We start from the raw sequence: 23,531 nt of genomic DNA on the forward strand, positions 1-23,531 counted from the left end.
AAATATAGATCTTAAATGATATTATGAAACACCATACACTGACAGTGGTCCCTAGCTGATAATTTAACAGATACCCAGAGAAGTCAAATGTCATCATGAATTATACCAAGGTGGTGGATTTTTTTTTGTCATTCAACCTTCATATGTAGGTGAGCAACAGGTGTAGAAACAAATGGGAAGAAAGCACTTGGCTCTGACCCAACAGTGCTTCCAGTTTTGTCTCTCTCTCACACACATGCGTACACCTGCCAACCACCAGAAACACGTGAATTAAGATCTAACCAGGAACTAGGTATCAACGTACCAAAAGCATTTTTGGTGTGTAAGTGCTCAGCCTTTGTGCCACTCGCAGGGAGTACGGCTCCCATACAGTACTAAGGTTTGCAATCTTACTGCTGTTTTAAACTTGCACTTGTTAAATTTCTTGTACATGTAGGTCTGAGAGAAATGACATTGCTCCAGGCTCAGTGTGCCTGGGACAAGCTCCCATTGAGAACTCCTGGTATGGTCTAAACAACATCTCTACAGTGTGCAGTACCTCTTTTACCCAGTTCATACATAGCTTTTGATACAACTCGTTAAATACCAGTTTACTTGCTTTCTTAAGAATACCTAAAAAGGTGAGTTATTTTCAAAATTAGTATAAAGTTAAAAGAAACTCAAACAAGCTACAATCTATTTAACTCAAGCACAGCACCGCCAGAAGTTTCACACACACTATTTGGTGTTTTCATTGTTGTTTTTCCTTTCACTCTTTAAGGCAGTGGTTTCCACAAGTCAGTTCAGAGAATTTAACAAAGCATGGTCCATGGCAATTCGTGTTGCAACTCCATTTTTCATTTGGGGGACTCTACTCCCCAGCCATTAGTAGTTTTGTTCAGGGCTCCAGAGTTCAGATCAACTTGACAAGCTCTGTTCTGGCACAGACTGCAGCTGGCACATTTTCCATCAGGACCTCATTCTCAATTATGAGATGGTTTAAATTGTTCTCTGTTTGTTTGTTTTTGTATTAGCCTGCTATTCAAAGGTCATCAAGTTGGCAGGAACCTGAAAACAAAAATACAAATAACTGATGCCACTGTTTCAGACACTATTCCACCTGTTTAAATGCACATTATAATAATGCTCCGTCTGTCTCAAAAAAAGAGGGGAGATGCAACTGTCATTAAGCAGTACAAGTATACTTACAGCTGTAGAAAACCCAGGTATCAAAGTATGGTTTATGATTTTACTACATGCCTTAGATCTTCTTAATTTTGATGAAATTTAAGATTCAAGTTGTCGACAAAGCAACTTTAACATGATAAATCTCAGCACTGAACTGTGCAAGAACCTTCTCACTTGAGTCCCATGAGATAGAGAATTCTTGGCACAGGTCAGTGACTGATGTAGGCCCTCCAGTATTTTTAGGACTAATTTACAAAAACAAGGCATAAACACTTTCCTAGGCTTTTCCCATAGGAAATCTGAATGTGTGATGGAAACATCACTCCCTTTCATGAATATTAAAGCTAGTCTGCATTATATAATTTATATCCCCATTTTCTCCTTATCAGGAACTTGCCTGACAGCAACAACTCCTATTTACTCAGGGTACTAGAGAACCACTAAATTCCATATGACTGCCAATAAATACATAGTTTGGTCAGATTTGAAGCAAATTATTTCTTGCCTTGCATTTACTGTTTATCCACAGAAGCAAGAATGACCAACCGGGTTAAAGTTCCACCATTAAAATTAAAGATTATATATATTAAAATAGTTCCCAAACTTATTCAGCTGGATAGGTGCTTACTCTGTTGAAAGCACATCTAAACGTGCAATGTTTTGCAGTCATGCCCTTAATAAGCAAACATCTGTTTTTAACAGTTTCATGAGGTGCCTCTCTAGGGAAAGCACTGGTCAGGAGTCAAATCACAATCAGGAGAAAGACTTTAAAGGATCTTTATTTTATTTAAAACACATTTTGTATCTAAACCAACCTTTATTACCTAACGTTTGCATGAAGTGCTGCTGCTTCTAACACTGCAAGAACGCTTGCAGTATAACTACACTCAAATATGCCAGAAAACAGAAGGTATGCAACAAACAATGGTAAGCAGGGCTTTTGGCCTTTTAGTGGGGGTCTTCTTCCATAACTCATCCCCCACCTGTCTTTTAAAATCTCCTGCATTTATCTTCACCCTGCTGCCATCCTTTCCCCAGGAAACTGAGCCAAGACCCTTAAGCTTGCTGCTTTTGCATAAGCTAGGAGCTGAATGCTTTAGACAGGTTTGCGTTGTGTAGCACTGTTAAGCCTTACTGAATAAAAGCTGTCATCAGAGTGCAGTTTTTGGGCCTGCCTGGCAGTCACCACCTTCTTGCAAACTCCTTGCCATTATTTGCTACGATTTGCACTCTTTCCAGCTGGGAACACAATTTCCTCTCCTTTGCACTGTCTCAGATACATTTCTGCGGCCCTCCTTACTCCTGAGATTTCTGTAAGAAGCAGAACTGAACAAGAATGCACAGAAGGATCTGAAAAAGTCCTTAACTTTCCCCCTATTCTTAAGCATAGCCATGTAGAACCAGGCAACAAATTCATTAACATTTTTGCTTCAGGAACTCAAACATGTGCAAAGGAAAAGGGAATTTAACAAAGAGAAAGCGTTAACTTAAAGATGCAATTTTGCTCATGAAAAAGTCAGTAACAATTTCTATGGGAACAGAATTTAGCAGGGGTTGGAATAGTCTTTTCTTCCTTTTTGAATCAGGGAAAATTCTGGTTTTGCTTTTGAAGTCTTTCAAATATACTCAGAACTATAATATTTTTATATATTTTGGAAACACATACAAAAAACAGAAAACTTGCATGCCCAAGACCTCAAAAAATGGCACCATAGAGAGGTACCAGAAATTGTTATTGAATACTATGGCTTATGGTTTTACTATATAACTATAAAATAGTCATTTTTAAATAGGCAGCTCTGGGACAGAGCTTTTAGCATATTCCTTCCATTTCTGAAATTTTGAAATTGCTTTGAATTAGCCTCAAGATAACCCCCAATTTTTCTTCATTACCAAAGAAGCACTGAGGATGTGTTTACAAAGAGACAAACAAGAAAGTTAAGGCAAGTAAATAAACAGGTGAAATCAATGTCCAGGCTGATCAGAGTAGACCACTCTTCATACAGAGCCATCAATTACAGCTTAGTCATCTTGAAGCTCTATCAGTTGTGAGCTCTTAATAGCTCGTAATTTTATTTCAACATCTTGCTCTCACCTGTTGTCTGTTGCTTTGGCAGGCAGCACTCAGGTGTTTAAACCAGAGCATTGCATTCATTCTATTTCCAGCTTGAAATTTGTAGGAATTTCCTAAGTGAAAAATGTATGGGAAAAAATGGATAAAGAAACACAGCCAATACTGTATTTAAATCTTATCTATAGTCAAATAACTCTAAATTATAACACTACAAAAACATGTTATAGCAAAAAGTTCTTAAAACTTCACACTTTGACTGGCATACATGGAGGAGCTTAAACAATTGTTTGACATAATGCAAGAAGTCACAGCTCATCTGTCTTCCTTTTGGACATTCTAGATTTCAACTAACACCAGTGTCAACTAGAAAAAAACAAAACATTTCTCAAAACCATACAACAAAAACACAATTTTTGTTCAATGCCATTATTTAAATTTGGTATATCATGGTATTTTTATGAAGTGCAAGATGGCACTGAAATGCACTCTAAAGCATTTGGAAATATTTGAAAATTATTCCTAAATATTTTGACATATGTCAGACTGCTATTTTCAGTATCTCATGTTAGGCAGTGCTTACTTGGATTCAGAAATGTATTACAAAAATGTTTCAAGTTGCTGTTGCTAAATTTAAGCTGACAAGCTTAAACTAGAATAGACACTCAAAAATAAGATGTACTAAGCATGGACATAAATAAAATGAATAATGTCAAGCTCCTTTATCAGAACTGCTAGTGATGCTCTTTGTGCTACGGAAAAGTAACAATTTCTTCAGTTTAAACTAAAACCAGGGCACTATGCTAGAATAAAGGAAATTATTTTTTTGTTCTTTATTTTTTCCTCTGGCTTCTCAGTGCAATATAGTCAAATCTTAATGCTTTTCCTGGCAATAGCACTGCATTTCAATAGCTGTTTTGTTTTGTGGTTTGTTTTTTATTTGAAAGGTAGAGGTCAAGCACTTGGTCCTAGCTGAATAGCAAACTTTTTATTGCTACTTACATTTTTGTGTACATGAAGACGCCTCTGAATGGTCTAAATATAGTTTAAAAGAATGCAAATGAATACTTGCAAGAAAAACACAAGCAGAGCTGTTAGTCTGGACAGTACTTAGAACTTCATGAAGGAAGACTCCTTAAGGATTCTCTATAGAGAATTGTTCCCACAGCGTACTAACGGTATGATCCCTCTAAGAGCAGCTGATTAAGAAAAAAGTAGGATTTTTTCCCATGTCATTTAATTTTGCTGAGGTATTGCTACACAATTAAGTGTTTATTCCGGGTATCACTGTGCTCTTGGTACAAGTGTTACTTACCTTTCTCAGAATCAGTTAATAAGAAGAGATCTGGATGTTCAGGGTCATCTGCCATCATCACCATCCAGCCCACCACTGACACGTTCTTACTTGGTGTGGATTTGAACTGAAAATACAAGCAGAGATGTAAACTAGCATGAAGCAAGAAGCCTCAGACAGACTAAGTAGAACAAGTATTCAAAAGAGACGTTCTCAGTGTCACTGTCAAAGACAGAGAATAACTTCAGAGGAAGCACATCACGTAAGTAAACTTATGAATTTTATATGGAATTAATGAAAACAGAACTTACCACAATTAATAAGTACAAATTAAAAGAATATCACAATCCATCAAATTGCATGTCAAACATCTAAGCTGCATTGTATGAATACCATAGCATTCCTTATCATGTTACTCCGCATGTACGTATATACCATCATTAAAAAAATGGATCAAATGAAAAGTTAGTCCGTTCACTGGTAACAAGGAGAAGAATTGAACTCATCTGTGCTGTAACTATTCAATAATGATTACAATAATCTGTAATTGCATATAACACAAGTCTTTTGGACATGGTAACACCAATGTGTTATTAAATATGTCCTGATGAATGAAATAGATCAAGTGAGAGTGAATATTCAGTAAACAAGACATTATTATATTCAAAATGATGGGGTTTTCCTGTTTGAAGTGTTACTCATACATTGACATATAACTTACACCTCCCCTTCCAAGCATGATATCAGTCTCTCCTATGCTACTCCCTCTCTTAACAGCCCCTTGGTTCCACTCTCCTTTCCATTCACCTGGGCAACATTATTTTCCACTTCTCAGGCCTCTCCTCTTAGTTCCCGGCAAACTGCCCATTAAATCCCAACCTGCCCATTTTTAGGCCACAAGCTTCCTTCTCCCTGGTCTCCTTGTTTATCTATTAGTGGACCCTCACAATCCACCTCCCGTTACTTGCTCAGTCCCATTCTCTCTCCAAGATCTAACCCATAAAATTTCTCTCAAGTGTTTAGTTGACATATCTCCTCCTCCCACATTCACGTGCCCACCACAGACTTCGTCACCAGTCCTTGCAATTCTATCCTCTGCAATGCTTTACCTCATTTCTGTGCCCAGAAGGTCCAACTCTGCTATGTGCTGGTCACTATCAGATGTGTTATCTTTTAAAAGCCATAAAGCTAAAACAATCTCCAAGGATATTTTAAGTTATTAAAGTCAATTTATAATTCTAGAACACTTATTTTTCATAATAATGTCTCATAGCAAATTTACAGCATTAAACATCAATTGTCTTTTGTATCATCTAAAAATACTGTTTTACCATTACTAATCCAATAAAAAGGGAACATAGCAAAAGGAACCACTCCTGCTACTTAGTTTGAGGGTATCACAAAATAAGAGTATTGAAATACTCTCTATAAGGCAATATAAGTACTTCATAAATAAAATTCCACTGAAATTCTATGGCATAGAATTCATTGCAATGTATGGTATAGATTGGAATAACTGACAATTAAGAGGCGGCCTTGAATGCCTAAATAAGCTTACCTGTCTCGGACTTGTGAGACAGCCTACACTTTAAAACACATTAGAACTTTAAATGAACAAACGTTAGGTCAAATACTTGAAACGTGAAAAGCATTTCAACCTAGTTCAAAATAATTTAAGAGTCAACTATTTTCTGTATTTCTGAATGCAGCCTTGTGTACTGTCATCCTCATGTTGCTATAGTTACACTTGCAGGAAACATTTCATCGCAAGCTCCTACTGGTCATGTTCGGATGAAATATTTTAGCATCAGTGGAAATATGAAAGCTTGGAAACTTTGAATGGATGCTTGTACACATAGCTTAAGAGTAGAAGTGATGATGACTGTTCTTATGAAAGATCTGCCCACCAAACTTCAAAATGGATGGCCTTTATTGATACCACTATAGATAAAACCGTGGGAGAAGACCACTCCTTAGAAAACCTGTAGAACCACAAATACTAAAGTTTTAAGTCATTCTACTGCCTTTAGAAAAATGGCAAATTTGGTAACACCTCATAAGAGAAACAAGTAAATTACAAAGCCGTATCAGACAACGTTTCATTACATTTAGGCCTGGATAACAATTTCTTTCTAAACAGAACCTAAAGTTTCTGTGAAGATTCCATACAGTAATGAAAGCTGTTAAGGTGTTAAGTTTATTTGAAAAAAGGAATAAAGATCAGGAAACAAGGACCGGACTTGTTACAGACTCACTCGAGACACCACCTTGAAAAATAAGATGACAACTTACACTTAAAAGGGATCTACAAATGCAAACTTCCAGTAGTCTTACAAAACATTAATGGGTCAGCTTTACAGAGGTGGAAATCTAAGCCACATGAATGAACTACATTCTTTTCTAGAGTTTCATTAAAAATGACATTTGCTCTTTCCTATCTTGGTTGTACGTCTCAACAATAGGCCTGCAATATGTGAAATTACCACACAATTAAAACTGCTAGGGCTTGCTTGTTTCATTTTAACCACCAGTTCAAGAATATTTCACACTTTCAAAACAATAAGTTAATCCCGATGCTTCTCTAGGAAGTAAAAAGCCCCACACAAGGAAAGCATTTCGTGCTACCATCAATCCATCATCACTTGAAACACATGTCAGTTTTCCATCCCTTCGCACTGCTGGATTTGTACTGCATGTTTACACAGTCCCCCAAGGCAGTTCATTCTCCACTGATGCATGGAGCTGTGCTAACAGCTAGTCTGCTTTGTTAACTTGAAGGGAATGAAAGCTTCATTGTGATTTAATGCTCCTGGTCCCTCTGCTTTTCTATGCATGTCACTGGAACGAAACTCTTATTATATGCACAGAAAACCATACAGCTCTGGTGCAAGGCTTCACATAACCAGATTTGTTGTTGTTCCTAGCTCAAAAACAGTTTTACTTAAATATTTGAATCAAAAATTCAAACTCCTGTTGGGATCTTACAGCTAATGGTCAAATCATTCTCTCAGTGGCTGACCACATTTCCTAGAACAGCAGTATTCTTTATCATGGTTTTTCTGTGAAAGTGTCTGAGCAACAACTACTAAGTTTTCTAGAATGTCGATAAATGGGTCTAATTCTGAATACTGCATGCAAGGGAAGGCTTGGAATGAACAAGGCTTCATTCTTGAGAGTGAAGGCTCAGAAAGTCACTGTTGCTTTTCCAAATACCTACAGACATGGAAAAATCTCTCATGCATACTGTGTTGTCACAGAAATTGGCAAGATATTTTCATCCCAGTCACTACAACAGTTTTCTTATGGATGTATTCACATTTTTCCAGGAGAATGCTTTTTTAATAAGTTGACAATTTTTACTATTGTCCTTTTCTAAACATATGCAAGTACTAGTTTTGTCATGGATGCTTGTTTGTGGGTACCATTTAGGCAAACTAGATAAAACCTTAAGTATCTTACAAACATTCCTCTGAGATTCTTCTGTACCTCATCTCTGGACTCCAACATGCTCATTATAGACAACTACTACTGTAGTAATAACTGAAACCTGTTCCTTATTTAAAATACAAACATCATTATATCTATTAGACTTTCTTTGATGCAACACAAGAAAATTTTTCACCTCCAGGTATCTACTGCATTCTTTGGAGTAGATTCACATCTACAGTAAATACTACACTGGTATACTCCTTTGTCTTTGTAGGTACAAGAAGAAGAACTGGCCTGCATGTGTTTAAAAGGGAGGGGATTTCTTGCCCTTCTTGCTGGATTACACTCAGATTTTTATGAGGTAATTTTTCAAAGAGGTTGGCTACTACAAGCTTGGAAAAGCTTTCAGTGTCAGTGCATTCCAAGTCCTCGGTCTCAGCAGCCTGAAGCAATAGGAGCAGAACAGTCAAAAGCATGCCTGTAATCAAGATATGGTTAGCATGGGAGCTCTAGCCAAGAACCTTTATTTAGCAGACTTTTGTTTGTTTCTAGCATTCCCTTCCACATCACAGAGATCTTGGGCAAGGAAGTTACAAAAGAAAGATCTTAACATGGCAACAGTAGATATCTGGAATATTTTAGCAAGGTATATCCAAAATGTATCAATGTTGGAAAAAAAACACTTCAAAGTAGACAGCATTACCCCTTTTATGCATTTAATCTGGACAGTAGCAAAACAGCCTAGATCTAGCCTCAAAACTCTTTATTTTGCAGAGCGAACCTCTCAGGAATATAACTGTATTTGCATAGTGCACACATGCTGATGTGAGTTTAGGAAGAAATTCTTCACTGTAAGGGTAGTGAGGCACTCGAACAGGCTGTCTGCTGTGGATGCCCCATCCCTGGAGGTGTTAAAGGCCAGGCTGGATGAGGCCCTGAGCAACCTGACCTAGTGGGTGGCATCCCTGTCTATGGCAGGGGGGTTGAAATTGGATAATCTCTGAGGTCCCTTCCAACCCAAACCATTCTATGATCTCAACAAATCAGTGATTTTGAGTCTAATAAAAGCCAGTTCAGTAGGTTCAGAAAGTTTTTGAAAGAGTATTCTAAGTGGATATGACTATATTTAATACAAAAGTAAACTCTTCAAGCAATAGAGACTTAAGATGATCAGATACCAAACTTCATTTTTTTCTAAGCATGTTACCTTTTTAGTTAATTTACTTTTCCTAAAAAAAAAAAAAGGGTAAGTTCATCTGCATGATCAAAATTGTTACTCTGAATAAAATGGATAAACAGATGGATAACAAAAATTTAATATTTTCTTTTCAAACAACACAATTACTAGCTGTGCAATTTCTCCAAGTTCCCTACAACTGTATGTCATTTAGATTGTTTTAAAATATTTGTACACAATCTTGAAAAACCTTCTGATTGAGTAGGTGCAAGTATGGCAAAGCCTTCCATCATTCTGTACTTTGACAGATGGTAGACAAGAAAGGCTTACAAAATGCATACTCTGTTCTTAAAAGAAAACCAAATGCAATTTTGGCATAAAGCCTAAAAGGCATCACATCATTAACAGGAGCACGAAGTCTGACATTACAAGAAATTCTTTTCCATTTCTCAGTGTTTCCAGAAAAACAAGCAATTGTTAGTGACATAATGCCAGCACAGGTTTTCTCTTCTTTCTTTCTCATTTGCTTTAGTAATTCACACTTCTACTCATAACAGTTTACAAGTCTGGTCTTGCCAACTACCTTTGCTTTAAAGGGATGGAGTCCTTCCACACGTTTTTCACTGATGCCAGAGATAAACGCATTCATACACGAACACTTTTCTCAAGACACCATGGAGATATGATGTTCAGCTAACAGGCTTTTGGCCAGACTAGTACTGTCATTCAAAACTGGCAGGACAAATTAGGCGGGATCAGTTTAGCTTTCACCTAAGCAATTATAGCCATTAGGGGTGAGGCAGAGGAATGATACTAAAGAAACTATGCAGATCTTTCTACAAACAATTAGCTATTATTAAACTACTTGGAATATTAGAGTACTGTTTCCTAATTAGTTGCTTTCAATAAAAGCAGAAAACACTCAATTGCTTTGTAGATTAAGACAACACTAGACACAAACTTTCCAAACAGAACAAGAATTCAAATATTCAGAAGTCTACAAGTCAGAAAAGCTATGCTTCAAATCTCTACCCTCTGAACATAAAAAATGTTAGGATCAAAAACCACTATTTTGTACCAGAAAGAAAAAAGACAGTCCCCTTTCTAGGATTCTAGAGCACATCTCAGTTTCTAAAATTACATAAGCTTTATGCGAAGCAAATGTTCTTTAGTGACAGTTGTCATAAATTAAACCCAAACACTGGCCAAGGCAGCTATAAGTAACGGTTCCAAGTAGCGAATGAACTTGGAAAAAGACTCAAGAATCTTAAATTTTATCCAGTTTCTTAACTGGATCTCTGGCACATCCTCTTCCAATATAATTAACCAGTGAAAACAGAAGTGAACTATGCACACCATGACATCCCTGGAACATCTACAGAAATTCCTTTTATTACTTTCCCATATAAGCAAAGTATTCCTAGATTCTTTCAAACTAAGTTGCAATGGATGAAAAGAAAGCCAGCATCATATGATATGCTAGGTCTTTATGTAACATATAAAGTGCTCTGTAGTCAGTTTTAGTTAATGAGATTAGACAAAAAAGAGGGTCTAATTTTGCCACATATACAAAATCAGTACTTTTAATATCATATGTAGTGATTTCTCAGTCTTTCCACAACAGTGATTGCTTGGATTTCAAGTAGCAAACTGCTGTAAGACTCAGAATCAGAAGATATGACTTCTAACTTTGAAAAGCAGACAGACCCAATGACATAGCTTCCATCCTTACACACCAAATCCAAAGAAATCCATCACATATGCAAAGCAGATGTTCCTGGTGTAGCACCTAAACACATGTGATAGTCCCATTAGGGCATATCCGTATGAGCTGAGTCTGACTGGAAGATGGGATAGTACGAGCTAGAAATCATGCAAATCCTAGAAATACTCTCAGTATTTACATCGGGAAATCACATTCTAATTTCGTTGAACAATACTGGAATATGCCTGTTTTACATACGTGTTTTCTTTCGGTAGCCTTCAGAGATTTTGCAGCATAGTAAAAGAGTTGGGTTCCACACAGTGCTACCCAGTATTTTGTCCAAGATGCTACCTAGAGCGAAAGGGGAGAAAAAGTATAACATATAAATGAAATGTTCCATATTACTCAGATGTAAAATAGCAGGCATCATCCTGCAAGGACATGACAGCACTAACAGCCCAGCAAAACCAGCAGCCCTATTTCCAAAGCTGCTGTTCTTAGTTATTCATATAAGTCCACGATGCATTAGAAGAAATCTAGACAGCAAAAAGAATGTGCCTTTCCTCACTAATGAAAGAAAAATTATTTTACTCTATACTTTCTGCAACCCTTATTAAAAACTTCATTGAGCTAAAATATTTGTCCCTTTTCTTTTTCATTTTATGCACAGTCATAAAGTATACCCCATTGTCATGAATACCTATTTACAATTATATCAAACATTTACAGTGCAAATGTTAGGGGTTATTACCTATTGATAAGTTGTAAGGATCCACCTACCATTCAGGAAGATAAAAAGTTATCAGTACTTGTATGAAATTCTATGTAGCATTACACTTCTCTTCCACTCCCTAGATCATGGGCATAGTCTTATAAACCAAATAAAATGACCAAACAGATGAACTCAAACTCTAGCAGTGATCCTAAACCTTAATTAGCAAGGCAAACGAAATCTCAGACACATAAATTAAATGCATTATTGCCGTTTTATTGTACTTACAAGAAAGAAGGTGAGAAAATTAATGATTTTTTTTTAAATCTTACTGTTGGTTTTTTGCCTTCTTTCAACAAAGTCTTCCTCCTGAGAACACCTTGAATAGTAACTGCTCCTGGATACAAATGAACAGCCAAATCTTCAGATTCTAGAGAGCTGAAAGGAGCATGTGAAAAATTGTGTAAAAAATATTTTTCTTAAAGTAGTTATCCAATCACTACCTCAAACTACTGCAAACATCTGTATTTTAATCTATAAATGCCATTTCATTTATTGGACTTTGTTGTGGAAAAAGAGTTTGGCCATTACAAGGAATTGCTGCAGTAGAATTTACACTCACAAGTAAAAGTGATCAGAAAAATTAGCCAAGCAGGTAATCCTTGATTTAAAAAAAATAAAAAATTAAAACAACTGAAATTCAAGAACAATTAATTTTAACTGGCAAACATTTGGAGTACATTGATACTGTTGCTGTGTGCATTAAAACATCTCCTTCAGCTCTTGCAAGAAAGATTGAGAATTTTTTTGCTGTTGTCATTAGAAACACTGGAATCATTAGCACATCAAAAACAAAGCAAAAGCTCAAACATGCACACTCTTTAAAAATCTCTGAAAGCAAGAACAGTGGGCAAGAGCAATAATAAAGAGCAGAAACCCGAACCACAGCTTTAAGGTGTTTAATGCATCTGGTACACTCCTTATCATCTACCACACGTAGGATATAAGAGCAAAGGGCAAAAATACATGCCAGGTACAGCACTGAAAACAAAATGGTTTTATTCAAATTATGAAGCTGACTGGCTTACAAAAACTTTTCTATACAACAGAAATCATTTCCATAAATGTAAGTTGGAGCATACAACTAAGTTGCTGAACCCAGCCACTATCTAGAAAAATCAAGAAGTCAAACAGTGCCCCAAACCTGTTTTGAACCCAGGATTTGCTGCTTTATCCATCCTACACTTGTGCTTATTGCAAAGCACAATAGAAGTAAAGCACAATAAATTATAAACCAAGTAAATTGGAAATCTAGCAAACATTTTCATTGCAGCATCTAGTGAGGATGAGGATATGGAGACAGTTTTGAACGTTAATGGGAACATGAGTTTAACTCAGTAAGACAATGGTTGCTTAACATGAAAAAAATACATAGTTAAATGCTATTTCTTTCCCAATTACAGTGCCACACAGCTGCAGACAACATTTAGTTTAATTACTTAGGAGAATCAGTTATATTACTGTATCAGCTTTCAAAGACTGCTATGTATAGTATAGAATTGGGGCCAAATTTAATGCATTACTCAATTTAACCATCTCTTTTTTTTTTGGGGGGGGGGGGGGGGGGGGTGGGGTGGGGTGGGGTGGGGTGGGGAGGGAATATGATAAAGAACTGGTAGCAAATAAAACATTTTGAATGCTCTCCATTCAGCGCAAGAAACAGCTTTGTCGTCTGCGGGAGAACTACCAACACTACTACTCGGTGGCACGTAGTTAAAAAGCTACCTATGGTAAAACATCTTTAAGCCTTGATATAGAGATCCAATAGTTCAGGATTTGGATTTGCAGACCAGAGTGAACAGAAGCCCTTAGAGTGTTATAGATTAAGTTATAGAAGAGGAAAGCTTTAAGTCTGAAGAAAAAGGTCTCTACCTTTATTTGGACATGTAAGTTAAAGATAACATCAGAAAACACCCACTTAATTATTAAACCAAACCAAATCACCAACACCAGAGGGAAAGCTGGACACCTCTGTGTGCAGTGGGGATTGTACCTGCTGGCCTTCACGTGGCCTCGATAGCCATTTCGTGACACTCTTGTCCCCGGACCGAGAGAATGGTACAACCTGTTCCTGTTGGATTCCATTATAAATTGTACGTATTACATATACTTATTTACACAAACAGCATGACTGCTAAAACATAGTATATTTTTTGTGTGTGTATCACAAAGCTAGTTCTTCCATATAAAAAACAGAAGATAATTTACAAAAATGCATGCAAAGGTAGATACCATGTGTTTTTTTTATTTGATCAGGTGTTCACTTTGTCAAAACTCATAATACTGAAGTTTTATTGCTACTGAAGAATAGTAGGTTTTGAGAGAAAAGTCTCAATTTAGTTCTTAGAAAATAAAACTATATAAAAAAGGCATAATAATAAAATGTTGATGTATTTAGTTTTTGACTTTAGATGTACTATAAAAACAGATTTCAAATTCTATGAGTATGTACACACAAGCTGTTGGGTTGAAGGGAATCAAAAGCTCTACCAAAATATCTTGGTATTGACTGTAAAATACGGTTGTTTTAAGAAACATGGAGGCAAACTAATCAACATTTCAACTCCCTAATTCAGACAAACTTTAACTTCACATATATGCCCTTAACCTGATCCATACTGTCATCCTTACCCAGGACTTGTGTTCTAGACCTGCCTTTAGAATACTTCTTTGCTTTATTGAATATTATTTTTCTGAACCAGATCCTCAGTTGACTGAATTCCATTTAAGTCAATAGAAACATGCACTTTGTCCCACACCTCCTATTTTCATCCGTTTCGCTAGTTGGTTGTATTATACTGAAAGACTCCAATTCTGCAGAAAGCAGGTGGTTAAAGAACAAGAGTGACAAGTTTACAAGCAAAGTATCTTGCATACTATAAAATCTAATAATCTGCCACCTGTCAGAGGTGCTTTGAATCAGCTGAAAAGCTGCTTTCATATGGACAGGGCAGTATTTTCAAGAACAGGAACCCTAAACCCAAAACACTAATTTTCCAATCCGAATTCAGAATAGCATACAGCAAGCAAACAAAACCCTAGAAAGTAACAATCTTACAGAAGGGACACAATCAAGGTCAGTAGCAGTAAAACCAAAAAAAGATGTGGTGGTGGTTTTGTGTGTGTGTGTGTGTGTGTGTGTGTGTGTTTTGTTGTTGTGGGGTTTTAAACAACTCAAATTATTTCCTTTGCTGCAAGAAGAATTATCAACATGCAGCTAATGTATTACCACCTACTAATCTATCCTAGAATATGCTATCATTTGTTTTGCAACATAACTAATATGTTTGTAAAATAGTTTGTTTTTTAAAATACATTCAAAATTTGGACAAAAACTGTCACTAAGATAAAGAAAAGCTGTAACATGAGTTGTGTATTTCTGCGTACCTATATTTTGCATGCAAACAAAATAAGTTTTCCTCTTACCTTTACACTTGTTTTTTTTTGTTTTGTTTGTTTTTGCATAACAAGGAGGCTATCACTCTTGGATTTGATCTATTTCAGGTAAATCTATTCAGAGACACTTGGGGTGATAACCAATGAGACTGAAGTGTCACTTAATATACTTGCCTTAACATGATAACTGTCAGGACTTGGAATTGAAGTCCTTTGAGTAATTTTGATTAGCTTAAGGAGAGATACCCCAAATGCTGAAACCTCTTTCTCAAGTTTCAAACCAAGTTAACCCTTAAAACAAACCAAAAACCACCCAAACCAACAACCAGTAGTTCCAGTTCTCATCCTTCTGCATTTCCTAGTTAAAAATAATAGGAGGGCCAGGGAAACGAAGGATAGTTGTTATTGTGTACACTCTCTTTTGTCACCTGGGAAATGTGTATCTCATTTCTTTCTGTTCAGCATATTATGGCAATTTGAGCTCTCCAACCCTAAGATCCTTTTCCCAAACCACTGGGAAATATTCAATGGCATAGGAAACAGTCACTAAGAACACTGGATACATCCCAATTTTGCCGGTACCTATTGATTCCAGACAAGTAATGCTTCTTCCTCACTTAGTGACTCTTGTATAAGAATGGAAACCGTACCAATCAAAGCTAGAGAGACACTCTTCCTAGTTACCTTAAATCTTAACATTTGCATTAAATTCCAAAACATGCTTTGTCAACTTACAAAAGAATAGACACGAGTGTTACATATCACTAGCACTTTCACGTTTTGAACATCTGTAAAGAAACCAATCCCCTTCTCTGTAAGCAGAGAGAGCTTGTTCTCCAAAGCATGCAACTTCAAACGGTGTTACCAAAGTGCTCTCTCCGAAGAGAAGAAAATACTGAAGTCATGTGGAATATGGAGGAAAAAACTTCTGAGATATTTGTGGTTGAATGGAGAAAACCTTTTAATTAGGGAGAGCTTGGGCTAGACAGTTCTCACTACAAAACGGATGAAAGACCTCTGCTTTACCTCAGGGTTCCACAGAAATAATCCTGGAGAGTGTTGCTGTTCTCTAGAAACATGAACTAAAGCCTGAGGCTTACTAAAATTTAAAATGTATTTTGTTACTTAAGACATAAAAGGCACCGAGTTCACCACCTTGTCTAAGGCATTCCCATACAACTTTTTGACTTTGTGAGATACCTTCAACATGATGAGTTCCATAACGCAACAGGGAAGGAAAAGCAAAAAGGAAATTTTTGGAATATCGCACATTACGTCAGAGAGCACCAGATTTATAGATTTCCTTTCTGAATGAGCTTTCTTTCTGTGCTCATATGGAATGTTATTTCTTACGTACAGAAATCTTAAGGGCATTTCCTTGTGTACAAACATTTATAGCATGAGATATCAAAGAGTTCACCTTTGGCACTGAGATACTTTCAATGTTTTCATCCAAAGAGTAACACAAAGCTTGAACTGCTTCAATAAATTCAAGTAGAATAAGATTTGTGATACAATTCCTGACTATACAGTTCTTAAACAAAAATTTCTAACAAGCATGTCTTCATAGCATGGTAGAAGTCATCCATGGCAATTCTGAAGCTGATAGATTACCTGAAATCAAGGTGTAGAAGCAAAACTATGCACTTTATGGCACATCTTACTGAGCTGTGGGAAGATGAAACTTCCACCTTTTACTATAAACTATAGGTGTTAGTCTTTTTCCACGTTCTCAAATTCACTATGAGAAAGGATTGAAGTGGGCAACATAGCCTGAGTATTTGCAGGTATTTGAATAAGGGCAGGATATTTATTCTGAACCACAAAACACATTAGCAAGGGTTGTTAATGTACTTTCCCACGTAACAGAGAGGCACGTAACAATGAACTGAAGGGAAATAAATGGAAGAAAAAAACAGGTCAAAATGTCTATGATAAGAACAAGGGGAACAAGAATGGATGAAATCTCAAGAAAAGTGAAAATTGTCAGGTTACATGAATAGCATATACAGGATATGCAAATATATATAAACAGAAAAATCAGTTGGGGTTTAATGATCCTCTGGCTTAAAACTGTCTCTCAAATTCTTTCAATTGGAAGATTTATAGATCACTAAAATAAAGCATCATTTTCAGGACTGAGTGAGAAATCGTGAGCAGTAACTTCTTAATAGAGAAGTGCAGTTTGAGGTAGTTTTTCTTACCTTTCAAATGCTGGCCAGGACGTCTCTTCACTGAGTTCAGAACCATCACTGCTACCTTGACAAATATAAGAATGAACGATAACTATTTCATCATCAACATCCCAACTATTTCAATTATGGCTCTTTCTCAGAATATTTAACAGATGTAACAGATACTTCACCAAAATACTACAGTGAAAATGCTTTAGTGTTTACTTCAAGAATTTCACATTAATTTGAGGTAGGAATTAGAATCAGCTGGAACTGGGTGAAGATTAACAAGTTGAAAAAAGGAGCCTTAATAAATGGAAACACATTTTTAAAATTCAAAGATGATCCTAAATGCTATTTTGTCTCATGAACAGAATATGCATTTAAAAAGAAAGGTAACTTATTGAAACAACTCCTTATGATATCATATATGGTCACAACTTCACAATCGTGAAAAGTCATCGCAGAATCTCCAATACGTTGGAAGGCTTTGCTGATCTGAGAAGCCTGAAACAACTTTCTAAAGCTATTTCCTACTTAGATCTCAGTCTTTTTTCCTGCCGTACTTCATGAAGTAATTCAATATTACTGCAAGCATTTTATTTTAAACACTAAAGAGAGGAAAAATACAATATCCAAGTATCTGATGCATCTATACTCTTAGCAGCTCAATAACATTCTGATTTTACAGTTATAGTAAATCCTACCAGCCTGAAAATTAGTACTTATGTACTGACACAAGGTAGTATTACCTGTAATCGTCTTTAAAAAAAAAAAAATCAGTAAATATGTATACAAATCTGTGATCAGCTTTTCAGAAATTTCGAAGTGTCTGACAAATATATCTGCTTTCTTTCAGGTACTCCTAACTTTCAAATTCTTGGTTTTAACAGGCGCAATTTTAGGTGCATGTATACATACTATGCTGGTAATTATAAAACAATTAAATGAACTCTACAGTACTCATAACTACTTCTACCTATACTGAGAAAATATTTGTCACTCTTTCAGGTAGTTTGGGGAATTTATTGCTGAAGGGTCAGTTGTTTGGGCACTCTAATTTGACAACTTGTTTACTCTCCCCCCTGAATATCCATTTATAAAAATAATAGTTAGAATTGCTTTCAGACAAACATTAAAAGAAACATCCAAGCAACCAAAAAACCCAACAAAACAATCTGAATCAATGCACCTTACTTCAGGGTTCACACAGGGAAACAAAGGCTGATAATGGCAACAAGTTCCCTGTAATTTCACAGGGAAAAATCAGCAGGGCAGTGGTGCCCAGAAGAGCGAAGATAAGCTGTACAAAGTTAAGTATGGATATCTGGTGAGTAAACACAGAAATACAATAGAACTATTAACAATTCACACACAGCAGGGGTAATCCATTTAAGAGCTATGAAAAACTCAGCATGGGCTGAAGTTCTCTCCATGTAAAATTTAAGAGAATGTACATGCCTTTATCAACCAACAAATTAAACTTAGGAGCCTGTTTTCCAAACATTAGCTCTACACCATCTTAAGATGACCTAGTACAGCTTTCTGTAGGATACCAGATTGTTTTTCCCTCCCTAATTTTGCCCCTAAAGGAACATCTTAACCTGGTTCACACTAACATTATGGTAAAAGGTACTTTTATAGTGGAAGAAGCCAAGAGACATAGAAGTGATGGTTCTGGCGGTGTTACTGTCTCCTAAGCCAGGCACGAAGGTCTAAAAGGAGTATAAAACTCAACAGGTGACTAAAAATTTTTTAGAAGTATCTTTAATATTTTAGTACCTACATGCTCAGATCATTGATCCCTTAAGAATTCAACCACCTGAAAGGTTACAGCAGCAGACAGCCTGTTGCTAAACAAAAGAACAGTTGACTTACACTTCTGTGACTGCTTCTTTACTACATTCGTGAACATTTCACTCTTCCTGATTATGTATCCGCTGTGCGGAATATCAAACTAGCCCAAATCCTCTAGATTTGTACCTGCATTCTGCACTGCCTCTTGTTCAGTAGCTGGGTTGTAAAGGAGCTGACTGAACGCAAACAGCTTAAAAAAGCTTCCAGGAACAACAGGCAGCTTATACTGTATTGTCCAGTAGCTGCAAGGACAATGTATCTAAAAGCCACAGTTCCTACAGTTGAGTAAATGTTCTTACTTCAAGAGACTACTACAAATTCTGTATTATAAAGTGTGTGTGTATATACATGTGTGTGTATATATATATATATATATGTTATAAATGACTGAGTCCCAAATAGGATTACAATCAAAGTTTACAATTTATTAAACGAATAGAGGCAAGCAAACAGCGCTGGGTGCGCCAGGAGTCTCTGCTCCACCGGGACGCACACCCGTTACGTAAGGCGGCTAATTTTTATACTCCTAGGCTAATACATATTTATTACTACTTCTAAAAGAGGCAAGGTTATTATAATTGGTTTCCCGAATCTGAAGTCCTCCCAGGTGCACCTGCTTATCAGTCTCTGTTAGTCTCTCGGGGGCTGCTCGGACAGGGAGGCTCATATTCCTCCTCCTTATCTAGTGGTCTCTTGGCTGCATGTCAGAAGTTACTGCACGTCTGTGCAAAGTCAGCAGTTTTTCTCTGAAGAAATCCCTTTGTTCTCTTCTCACCTAAACTCAGGCCTCAATGTTAACCCTTCAAATCCCTTAGTGGCATGAATTGCTGGACCATCCCTTACATACATATATATATATATATATATATATATAAATATTTAAAAGAGGCATTAAAATTCTATCTGAAATGACATTTTGATGGTAACTATATTAGCTTTGCTAAGAAAGTTATACATCAAACACTGTACTAAATATTCCAACGAAAAGATTTAAAAGCTTGTGCAGTTTTTTTTAAAAATGCAAAACATACTAGTGCCAAAGAGCTGAAATGTCATCTTCCAGAAAGTGATAATCCTTGTGACACACACAGTACAGTTACAGAAGTTAAATGAATTTTGGGGATTCATAATCAAAAGGTTCCATTTATAAACTTTATTCTATAAAAAAATTGCTAATTACACTTTGTAAAAGTAATGTTAATTTAGAAAAAAGGAGACTAGCCATCCCAGCTACATCAATGGCTACAGTTTTTCCAAGAACTGTAACAAAAACTTGGAAACAGTTGAATTTTAGCATTTGACTCGCCTCCTTTAACATCTGAATAGAATATATCTAATTGGATTTTTTTTTAGACTCTAAGAAACTCAGACTTTGCACAAAAAATATACTAAAAAAATTAAAAAAAACAAAAAAAGAAAGTATTACATCCTTCACTCCAAAACAAAACAAAGGTGAAAGGAACTGTTTTTAACATATTAAAAATTAGATGCCTAGAGATTTTTTTTTTTTTAAACATTAAGTGCACTATTTGACTATCACCTCAACTGGAAATATTTCATTCATTCGGTACTTTAAAAATATATCACCTTCTTAAATTCTTCTCAAGTATGTACTCAATATTTGTCTTTTTTCCCCAAGAACCTCAAGCAGGTTTTCAGGTTAAACTTAAGAAACCCTAGGTAGTTCAAATCCTTTCTATTAAGTAATCTTCTATATGAGTTCTGATTTTATGTAAGAAACCACTTGACACATATCACTATCATCCTAGTTTTGTTTATTGCTAATAACATGAAAAATTTCTTGTATAGCCTTAAAAGAAAACAGAAGCGTGTTGCTCTTTACTATACAACAGGAAGGCCTTTGCCAATGTTAGGAATAATAGCAATTGCCCAAATGGGTTTTCACTAGCTATGTTGATGATCATCTGAGAAGTTTCAGAATTGTTTGCACAGAGCTCCAGTACTGCAGCTGAATACCGAAGGGAATTTGCTGTTTGCATTTCTAGATACACATATGCACGTGTCTAGGCTCCAACCACCCAGAGAGTATGAGGCCAGGCTCCCAGTTATGCGATAGCGAATGCCTATCCCATGGCATACCCCTTCCACCCCCAGTCACAGCATTCACTCCCTGCTGAAAGTCTGAGGATATGGAACGTTTAACACAGGCTTCCTTTATCCATAAGTTAGTCCCCAAAGTTAAACAGGTGTTAATATAAACAAACCAACCCCAAAGAGCTTAAAAAGTATTCAGACTGAAAATTCTTTCCCCCTCTCAAATCTGCAACTGACACTCTTTTGGCTGCAGCCACACAGTGTTTCCAGAGCCCTAGTCACTATAGCCAGAGACTGACCTGACAGAGCTTGAAATTCTAAGGCAAAAACATAAAAAATTGTTCGGTAGGCCTGATCATCAATTGCTGCAGCACAGTACAGCCCGGCAAACATGGAGATGGATTCCTTGCCCTAAAAATCGTGTTCTGCCTTATTACGTCTATTACCATAATGAAAATCTTCATATATATATATATATATTTAACTTGTTCAGAATTAAGTAAATATTATGCAACAAAGTTTAAATAGATCAGCTTGGGACTGCGAGTTAATAGTAACGCTGTAAAGACTGGCAAACAACTCAATATGCTGCCAGATAATTAACACGCAAACATCTAGTATCATCACTGATAGCAAATTTGATCATGAAAAGCTAGCAAAAACACAGAACCACATGGATACAGATGGGGCAGAAAGGTTTTTTACAGCTGCACTAAACACAAAACACCCTGAGCGAGTACCCCGAACAAAAATGAGTAAGGACTGGGGAAGACAGGGTGTGCAGAAGCTCCTGTATGTCCCTTTTCTCTTCTCAAATCCGTGCACCTAGATGTGCATTTTTCACCTAAAGTACCATACAACTCCGATATTTATCCTATCCCTAATAAAGCAGTAGTTCACAACAGCAAAATGGGGTATCCACATTTAGGGCAAGAGTCAGGCATCTACATACTCATTTAAATGGAACATCAACAAAAAAATTCTTCCAACTGAAACTCTACCCAAACTTTGATCTTCTCAAGCGGACTGCTGGTGACTCAAGAGTCCTAAACACCTGAACAGTGTACTACAGGGTAAAGATTCAAACAAACATTGGCTGTGTAGGGTTCTTCCCTACTGTACAGGCTGCCAAAAACCTGAAAATGCATACACTGTATACCTACACCTATACTTCATTTATTTAAAGAGAAATATAATCCCTTGTAGAATTCAAGTACTTCAAGATGGTAACTTAATAGAGGAATTCATTAAAATTTTGATAGCCTTGTAAGCATTTTATGCCAGTTTAGGTCTGCAAAATATACTGTTCTTATAAAGGCACTTTCTTACATTAATTTACACTGATTTTAAATGCCTTTCTTTCACTCTACAGCATTATTTTTCTGATTGCATTCAAATAAGGGATCAAGTTACCCTTGAGTGACTGGAACACACAAATAACAGCAAATGTTCATGAGCCTTAGTTTTCCAGAGCTTTCATCCACAGCAGTGTGGACTAGAAAAAAATAAGTGAAAGAAAGAAATGATTTGAGGAAGAAAACACAAAGTTAGAAGTGGATTTGCATCCAAAACTGCTATAAACATAACCAAGTATGTTTTCTTTGAATTGTTAAGCACTTAGGATTAAATTCTCAATTTCAGCCTGTTCTTTCTGTGGTAATACTTCTATATCTAAAGTGATGTACCTGTGAAACTGCATGCTTAAAAGCTTTCCAGGCAAAATTACTTGGCATCCGGTATGTTAGGTAGCATAAGAGGAGAAAAAACACACAGAAGCAACATATGAAGAGAGGGTTATTTCACATGCTTCCTTTACATCTGCAGACTTATTTGAACAACTAGTCATTGTAAACAAATTCAGCTTTGCGAAAGAAATACAGTAATATAGCTGTGCCAGATTGTAAGAAGTAGTGGAAATCCAGAACTCCTAAAACCATCAATGAGGGTGTGCTGCTGCAGAGATACTGGAGGATATGTGAACATGAGAAGAAACAAGAGAAAGTATAAGCAAATGAGGTAACGCTAGAAAACCGGATTCTTAAAAGAAAAATTACAAATAAAGATTCATGCTATCTCCAAATGGAATCATGATCTAGTAACAGCACCTTAATTTATCCTACTTTTAGGTGAGAAGGAAACAGCGGGCAAATACACACAGAATTGCTGCTGAGAGTTTACAGGTGGTTCCTTGAACCCATCCAAAAGCAACGCTTAGATCTCAGAACAGCATGCTTGCTCTTTCAAAAGAGCAGATAGTGGCCACAACAAAACCGAGTGACCACCAGACAAAATTACCTTTTTAGCTTTAAGACCTACTGATAGCAAGTAGCGAGAGGTTCTCAATGAATTTCCACCGAAAAGTAAAAGCATCTATCCCAGCTTACTAAAAGCAGATATCCTAGAGTATGCACAAAACAAAAGGCTTCTTCAGTGG

General features: G+C 36.4%; 1 protein-coding gene across 4 annotated transcripts in view; it reads right to left on the minus strand.

Moving 5' to 3' along the window:
* Window positions 1–575: 575 nt before the first annotated feature.
* Window positions 576–23,531, minus strand: part of RALGPS2 (Ral GEF with PH domain and SH3 binding motif 2) — a 117,454-nt gene continuing 94,498 nt past the window's right edge. For 3 of the 4 annotated variants that reach the window (XM_035537734.2, XM_035537735.2, XM_035537736.2), the window contains exons 14-20: window positions 17,216–17,270; window positions 13,609–13,686; window positions 11,888–11,993; window positions 11,102–11,194; window positions 4,554–4,659; window positions 3,263–3,354; window positions 576–1,047 (exon numbers count right to left, since the gene is read on the minus strand). In XM_035537734.2, the coding sequence (XP_035393627.1) occupies window positions 1,018–1,047; window positions 3,263–3,354; window positions 4,554–4,659; window positions 11,102–11,194; window positions 11,888–11,993; window positions 13,609–13,686; window positions 17,216–17,270 (560 nt within the window). In that variant the 3' untranslated portion in view covers window positions 576–1,017. The remainder of the gene's footprint in view (window positions 1,048–3,262; window positions 3,355–4,553; window positions 4,660–11,101; window positions 11,195–11,887; window positions 11,994–13,608; window positions 13,687–17,215; window positions 17,271–23,531) is intronic. The other variant, XM_035537737.2, reaches the window with a different exon arrangement.

The sequence above is a fragment of the Cygnus atratus genome, chromosome 8, assembly GCF_013377495.2.
Source record: "Cygnus atratus isolate AKBS03 ecotype Queensland, Australia chromosome 8, CAtr_DNAZoo_HiC_assembly, whole genome shotgun sequence".
NCBI classification, from domain to species: Eukaryota; Metazoa; Chordata; class Aves; order Anseriformes; family Anatidae; genus Cygnus; species Cygnus atratus.